This window comes from Tachysurus fulvidraco, chromosome 16, assembly GCF_022655615.1.
Source record: "Tachysurus fulvidraco isolate hzauxx_2018 chromosome 16, HZAU_PFXX_2.0, whole genome shotgun sequence".
Taxonomy (NCBI): domain Eukaryota; kingdom Metazoa; phylum Chordata; class Actinopteri; order Siluriformes; family Bagridae; genus Tachysurus; species Tachysurus fulvidraco.
The window spans coordinates 15278685-15286947 of NC_062533.1; the positions used below are offsets into that span (position 1 = coordinate 15278685).

Below are 8263 nucleotides of genomic sequence, written 5' to 3' on the forward strand. Positions count from 1 at the left end.
TGCTCTAAAGTATCCATCGGTGAAGAGATGATATTTTCAACAAGACATTAAATTTCCTGGTTGCACAATTGGACTTTTGGAGCATACAGTGCACATTTATAGAAAAGTAATTATTTATAGTCACACTAGTGACAAATAGAGCAGTGTGTCTTCACACTAATAAGACCTAATGAGACTAATTAAAAGGAACAGGTGTGAGTAATGACCGAGAGGGAACAGAAGTGAGGCGAACAAAAACAAACAGGATGTGTTTGTGTCGTTTCTAGAGAATATGATGGGGATGAAATATTTCCCTTATTCCTGAATCACATTATACTCGTGTTGGAAATGAGAGAGATCTTTCCACAAGTGCATATTTTTAGCTCACAAATTAGAGCTGATTAATCAATCTATCTATCTATCTATCTATCTATCTATCTATCTATCTATCCGTCCGTCCGTCCGTCCGTCCGTCCGTCCGTCCGTCCGTCCGTCCGTCCGTCCGTCCGTCCGTCCGTCCGTCCGTCCGTCCGTCCGTCCGTCCGTCCGTCCGTCCGTCCGTCCGTCCGTCCGTCCGTCCGTCCGTCCGTCCGTCCGTCCGTCCGTCCGTCCGTCCGTCCGTCCGTCCGTCCGTCCGTCCGTCCGTCCGTCTGTTTACAATAATGCTGTGATTATAATGAGTCCTTGCTCTTTAATTTCTTTGGGATCAATAAAGTATCTATCTATCTATCTATCTATCTATCTATCTATCTATCTATCTATCTATCTATCTATCTATCTATCTATCTATCTATCTATCTATCTATCTATCTATCTGTCTGTCTGTCTGTCTGTCTGTCTTTCAGGCTGTCTGTCTGTCTGTCTGTTTACAATAATGCTGTGATTATAATGAGTCCTTCCATTTTTAATTTCTTTGGGATCAATAAAGTATCTATCTATCTATCTATCTATCTATCTATCTATCTATCTATCTATCTATCTATCTATCTATCTATCTATCTATCTATCTATCTATCTATCTATCTATCTATCTAAGTGCATTTACATATGATAATGTATGCCTCATATAATTTTTAATAATTGGTGTTAGGCTAAAACTGCATTATGCAATTAACACATTTATTTCCAGTCACTGGAGCTGACATAGTTGACACTTTCTGTTGTTTATACAGTAAACCGTAGGCACTGATATGGCAAGATATATTCTTCTACCACATGCACTGGACTAAAAATGTACCCGATGTTGCATCATTGAAAATTGACATGGACATAACATGACTATGCATGACAAGGACTTTGCCTTGTTTATACTGTTGCACCAACTTGTATTGTGATATAGTTTGCTTTGCCTTCATCATTAAAAAATGTCCCTACTCTTCCTAAACGTTCTACACTTCCTGCTGGCTGCAATCACCTGCTCACATTATTGGACTGCACTCTAATAAAGCTGACACTGGTCTGAGAAAACTGTTAACAGCATTGATTTAGTGAAACATTTGCATTTTACTGTGTATATTTAAAGCAATGCTTTTAGATACAACATTAGAAATGATAACATTTATACTCATTTTCATTTATTTTGGGGTGAGAAGAACAGTGAGAAGTGGGAAAAGCAGTGAGGAGAACAGTGAGGAGAACAGTGTGGAGAACATGAGGAGAAGAGTGTGGAGATCTGTAAGAAGAACATGAGGAGAACAGTGAGAAGAACAATGAGAATAACAATGAGAAGAACAGTGAGAAGAACAGTAAGGAAAACAGTGTGGAGAACAGTGAGAAGAACAGTAAGGAAAACAGTGTGGAGAACAGTGAGAAGAACATGAGAATAACAATGAGAATAACAATGAGAAGAACAGTGAGAAGAACAGTAAGGAAAACGGTGTGGAGAACAGTGAGAAGAACAGTAAGGAAAACAGTGTGGAGAACAGTGAGGAGAACAGTGAGGAGAACAGTGTGGAGAACAGTGAGGAGAACAGCGAGAAGAACAGCGAGGAGAACAGTGTGGAGAACAGTGAGAAGAACAGTGAGGAGAACAATGTGGAGAACAGCATGGAGAACAGCATTGAGAACAGCGAGGAGAACAGAGAGGAGAACATTGAGGAGAACAGTGTGGAGAACATTGTGGAGAACAGTGAGGAGAACAGTGAGAAGAACATTGTGGAGAACAGCGAGGAGAACAGCGAGAAGAACAGCGAGGAGAATAGCGAGGAGAACAGTGAGGAGAACAGTGAGGAGAACAGTGTGAAGAACAGAGAGGAGAACAGCGAGAAGAACAGCGAGGAGAACAGAGAGGAGAACAGTGTGAAGAACAGAGAGGAGAACAGTGAGAAGAACAGTGAGGAGAACAGTGAGGAGAACAGAGAGGAGAACAGAGAGGAGAACAGTGAGGAGAACAGTGAGGAGAACAGAGAGGAGAACAGAGAGGAGAACAGTGAGGAGAACAGTGAGGAGAACAGAGAGGAGAACAGTGTGGAGAACAGAGAGGAGAACAGTGAGGAGAACAGTGAGGAGAACAGAGAGGAGAACAGAGAGGAGAACAGAGAGGAGAACAGTGAGGAGAACAGAGAGGAGAACAGAGAGGAGAACAGTGAGGAGAACAGAGAGGAGAACAGTGAGGAGAACAGAGAGGAGAACAGTGAGGAGAACAGTGAGGAGAACAGTGAGAAGAACAGTGTGGAGAACAGAGAGGAGAACAGTGAGGAGAACAGTGAGAAGAACAGTGTGGAGAACAGAGAGGAGAACAGTGAGGAGAACAGTGAGGAGAACAGTGTGGAGAACAGTGAGGAGAACAGCGAGAAGAACAGCGAGGAGAACAGTGTGGAGAACAGTGAGAAGAACAGTGAGGAGAACAATGTGGAGAACAGCATGGAGAACAGCATTGAGAACAGCGAGGAGAACAGAGAGGAGAACATTGAGGAGAACAGTGTGGAGAACATTGTGGAGAACAGTGAGGAGAACAGTGAGAAGAACATTGTGGAGAACAGCGAGGAGAACAGCGAGAAGAACAGCGAGGAGAACAGCGAGGAGAACAGTGAGGAGAACAGTGTGAAGAACAGAGAGGAGAACAGCGAGAAGAACAGCGAGGAGAACAGAGAGGAGAACAGTGAGAAGAACAGTGAGGAGAACAGTGAGGAGAACAGAGAGGAGAACAGAGAGGAGAACAGAGAGGAGAACAGTGAGGAGAACAGAGAGGAGAACAGAGAGGAGAACAGAGAGGAGAACAGTGAGGAGAACAGTGAGGAGAACAGAGAGGAGAACAGAGAGGAGAACAGTGAGGAGAACAGTGAGGAGAACAGAGAGGAGAACAGAGAGGAGAACAGAGAGGAGAACAGTGAGGAGAACAGAGAGGAGAACAGAGAGGAGAACAGAGAGGAGAACAGAGAGGAGAACAGTGAGGAGAACAGTGAGGAGAACAGAGAGGAGAACAGTGAGGAGAACAGTGAGAAGAACAGTGAGGAGAACAGTGAGAAGAACAGTGAGGAGAACAGTGAGGAGAACAGTGAGGAGAACAGTGAGGAGAAGAGTGTTTTCATTTTCTTTAACTGTACTTTATACTGGAAATTTCAACATATGTAATGTTAATTCTAAACAACTTTCATTTAAAAATATAGATAGATGCGAGCAGCATTTATCTGTGTTTCATGTATGAAAGAAATCATATATTATTTAGCAAGTGTTGAAGCTTTTTAATTAGAGATACAAGACAACAAGCTTACATTGTTTCTAAAATACGGAAACTTTACACACCCTCCAGTTTCACCCAAAAGAGAATGGCTTCCTTTTTGAGTCTGGTTTTGCCATTTATTTCGTTGTGCTCATCATCATGTTTCTTGCTGTGCTTTACAGGAACAGTTTTGGTGTATCAAAAACGTATTGAATTTCTTCTGCTTTTTTTCTGAATTTTTTTAACGGACTAGGAGAAGTTTGCAAAAGTGTGCACCATCAGACTGCACCATACATAGAACTACCATACTTCAACATTTCAGGCTTGACCTGAGTAGTGGTAGTAGTAGTAGTAATAATAATAATAATAATAATAATAAGAAGAAGAAGAAGAAGAAGAAGAAGAAGAAGAAGAAGAAGAATATTCCCTAAACTAACAGGTTTCAGCTCTTCAGGTTTAAACCTTTAATAAATTCAGTGTTTGGGTCAATGGCTTGGTGACTTGCTGTAACTTTCCCTTTTTCCGGATCTTTGTGATAAACATGGGCATCTTTTACCCTTTTACCAGTGATGATTCTCAAAGATATGATCTTCATCCTTAAGACTAAAAATCATTGATCAACTTCATTCATGTCCCAATGCTGCTACTTTAACTCCACCATCACTTACAGGTGTGTTGCAGCATTTTTTTTTTTTTTTTTTTTTTTTTTTTTACATCACCATGACAAATGATCGTGATATTCCTCAATGTGTTTCAATGCCAGATTTCACTACAGATTTAAAACAGTTTGTCTGGTTTTAATTTAAAAATGATTATTGATGAAAGAAAAGTTAATGAAGGAGGGCACGGTGGCCTAGTGGCCTAGTGGTTAGCAGGTTCGCCTCACACCTCCAGGGTTGGGGGTTCGATTCCCGCCCCTGCCTTGTGTGTGTGGAGTTTGCATGTTCTCCCAGGGCCTCGGGGGTTTCCTCCGGGTACTCCGGTTTCCTCCCTCGGTCCAAAGACATGCATGGTAGGTTGATTGGCATCTCTGGAAAATTGTCCGTAGTGAGTGTGTGCCCTGCGATGGGTTGGCACTCCGTCCAGTGTGTATCCTGTCTTGATGCCCGATGACACCTGAGATAGGCACAGGCTCCCCGTGACCCGAGAAGTTCGGATAAGCGGTAGAAAATGAATGAATGAAAAGTTACTGGAAGAAACTGTAATTTGCATATAGTTGGTTCTCGTGAAGGACAGATCTCACCACCCAGACACACACACACACACACACACACACACACACCAATTCATTTCTCATTTCATAAGGTCATGTTAAAGAAGATAAGTCACAATAAGTTAAATGGTTGTGAAGCAACACTTTTCCAGCATTTTTTTTTTCACTTTCTTTAGCTGCTTGATTTCCTCCCTGCACATTTAGAATATTTACAGGGATTTAATCAAGTTGCATTAAGTCCTTGATTCCCTGACCTATGACTAAGCTCTTCTTACTTCTTACACTTTGGTTCTAATGTCTGTTAATATTTTACTGTTCTCATTTCAGGTTGATAATCATTCTGTATTCCTCATTGGTCTTAATGTTGACAATAAAATACATCACAATGAAATGTTAAGCATGAACCAAGGATGTGGAAAGAATAAGTTACGTATCCAGGGCTTTTTGTCCTGATGAACCCTTTATGAACTTTTCATCTAAAAAATTCATAATACAGAATCGGTTCTTCTTTAACAACTTTATTCATATGAACCTGAATAAAATCCGCCCACCGTGCAATCTCACCTTGTCGTAAGACCCTGCTGAAATTATATGGAGGTGTACAAATCTAGTATGGAACATAATGATTGTGCCAATAAAAATGCAAACAATCCTTTCACAGGTTTCACCGTTTTATTTTTCATTCTCATGTAGATTTTTGTTAATGGGTGGAGGCAGCGATCTAGAGACGAGCTACGAGTTTAGCGGCACTGAGAAAGAAAATAAAGAGAGAAACGGAGAGTGGTGGAATCACCGAGAGGTCAGTTTGGCAAGTAATGGCTCTTTTCATGGTCTTAATTGCATTCTAAATTTAAATAGTCTGTTCATGTGATTTAAAAACAGAAAACATGAGTATGCAGGGAATTAAGATTAGTGTCATGGCAGGAGGTCACTACTGTTAATTAATGATGTGCCCAGAGCATCGGAGTGATCAGAGTTTCAATGAGTTATTATATCAGTGCAGTACAAGCTCTCAAAGCTACACACACACACACACACACACACACACACACACACACACACACACACACACACACACACACACACACACACACACACACACACACACCCCATTATGTTGCTGGGATACCCTCTGTTTTCACCATCTGATAAAACGTCAGGGATAAATGATGACTTGGAAGGACGGAGTAGCCTTTTGGTTCAGACCCAATTTTCAGCTCACTTCATTACATGTGTATCAATGCTCTCTGACTCCCAGAATGCACTGCAGGCTTTTTTTTATCCTGTAAGTGATCATCACAATCCACTCAAGCAATTATTAATTAATTTCTAGGCCGTATGAGCTGTTTTTAATGACCAAGAACCTGACACTGAGATTTTAATTAAACATCAAGTCATGTCAAGTCAAGTCAAGTCAAATCAAGTCAAGTCAAGTCAAGTCAAGAAGCCTTTATTGCCATTTCGAACCTTATATACTGTAGCTGAAACAGTACACAGTGAAATGCAACGTCTCTCCAGGACTATGGTGCTACATAAAACCACACAGAACTAAGGACTAAAAAGTAAAGTGCTTAGTATGGAGCCTTGTGCAAGTCACTGCAACCGATACTATACGCTACAGGACAGACACAAAATATAGCACTGAGTACAGATAGTATTGGCATGGTGCAAACAGAGATTAGTAAACAGTAAGAGGGTTATAAACATTTGTAAACTTCCAATAAGAACATGAAATTTTGTGCAATGTTATCCTTCCTAATCATTTTAACTTTCTCAAGCATTCAAATCGATAAAGACGTGCTGGCACAGTGGGTGAGGTGTTGGACTACCGATCAGAAGGTTCTGAAATCACAACCACCAAACTATCACTGTCGGGCCCTTGAGCAAATGTAAGTTGTCGGGCCCTTGATTAATGTAAGTCGCTAGATACCGGTGTTTGCCAAATGCTGTAAAATTGTAAACAGGCTTATGTTGGTTTAATGCCAGGTCACACACATTAACTGATTTTAATTTCCAGTCATTAATTTGAGAAGGTTTCATTATGTCATTATGTCTAAAACAATCTCGTAAAACTAATAAGATAATGATTTGATTTCTTTAAACTTCCAAACTGGAATTAATTGGTGCAAACATTTGCTGTTCTTGAAACCACACTAGAAATCACACAGCAGGTGTTAAATTAATCAGTTTACACACCCGCTATTGTCATTTTAAATAAATATTCATAAAATGTGCTTTGGCATTTGTACAACATATTACCAAATGTATTTAGTATCGAGTTTAAATGTCTTTGTTGTCAAGATAGCATGTGTAATTGAAAAATTAAACTTTTAGTCGATCAAGGAGACGTATTAAAATTCACAGGCTTGGGTTTTGTAATTGGGGGGAAAAAAACCACTCCAGTGTCATGACCCAATGCTTCAGTGTCTACAGAACGAATCTACAACCAAATCTTAAACAATCCTAAGGATTAGTAAATGCAAAAATCTTTAATCCACCACACACTCGAACCTTCCGGCTGCCTGGAAACGGCACGGAAAACCATCGCCTCCTGTTCAAAGCCCGCAGTTTGTAATTAAGTATATTTTATCTCGAGTGACAATCCATCAATAAATTGCGAGCCTTCACAGGACACGTCATCTGTTAACTCGTATACGACAAAATCGGACTTTATAAAGCTTTACGACAAAATACGGATATTTAAAAGTGTTCAACAATTGATTTAGCACAGGGCCACTGAATACACATTATACACTCCATACACTATTTACACACCATACTTCACCTGGACATTCTACGGACACTTTAACTCTGGACTTGCATAGAACAGTGCCACTTTATACACTGCACCTGGACACTTTAAGGACAATCTTTAAAAACCATACACAGTTATGTATATTTATATACATTATTTCTTCATATTCTCCATATATTTCATATTTTTATATAGTTTTTATATAGTTTTCTTATACAGTTTATACTTTCTTATTATTTTATTCATATTTTATTTCTTTGCTTTTTTATACTTTTTTTTATATTTTTTATTCTAATACCAGACAGTTGCATAAAGCATTTCACTGCATATCGTATGCTGTATGTATGTGTATGTGACAAATAAAATTTGATTTGATTTGATTTGATTTAATGAGTGTTTAAAACAGGGCCGGTTCAAGCCAGTCACATAAGGGTTGACTGGTACAAATAATAAGTGGGCAATCAGTGGTAGTTGACCCCAACACCTTAATCCAGTCTACCCCATAACCAGTATTTACAAAGTCGTTATTCAAATCTCTAACCTTCCTGAACTGGGGCCTAAACAGCTGAGATATGGGTTTGCTTTAGGGAACTTTTTGAGGCGTGGGGACGAGCAGTGCTTGTGGAGGGTGAACGGGAATTAGCTGTATTCTCTT

The 8263-nt window shown here is 39.9% G+C and overlaps 1 protein-coding gene across 1 annotated transcript; it reads left to right on the plus strand.

Moving 5' to 3' along the window:
* The first annotated feature begins 1629 nt into the window (after window positions 1-1629).
* Window positions 1630-4257, plus strand: LOC125139071 (ring-infected erythrocyte surface antigen-like). Its single transcript, XM_047801959.1, has 4 exons — window positions 1630-1653; window positions 1828-2277; window positions 2596-3079; window positions 4208-4257. The coding sequence occupies exons 1-4, from the start codon at window positions 1630-1632 to the stop codon at window positions 4255-4257; spliced, it is 1008 nt and encodes a 335-aa protein (XP_047657915.1).
* The last annotated feature ends 4006 nt before the right edge of the window (window positions 4258-8263 follow it).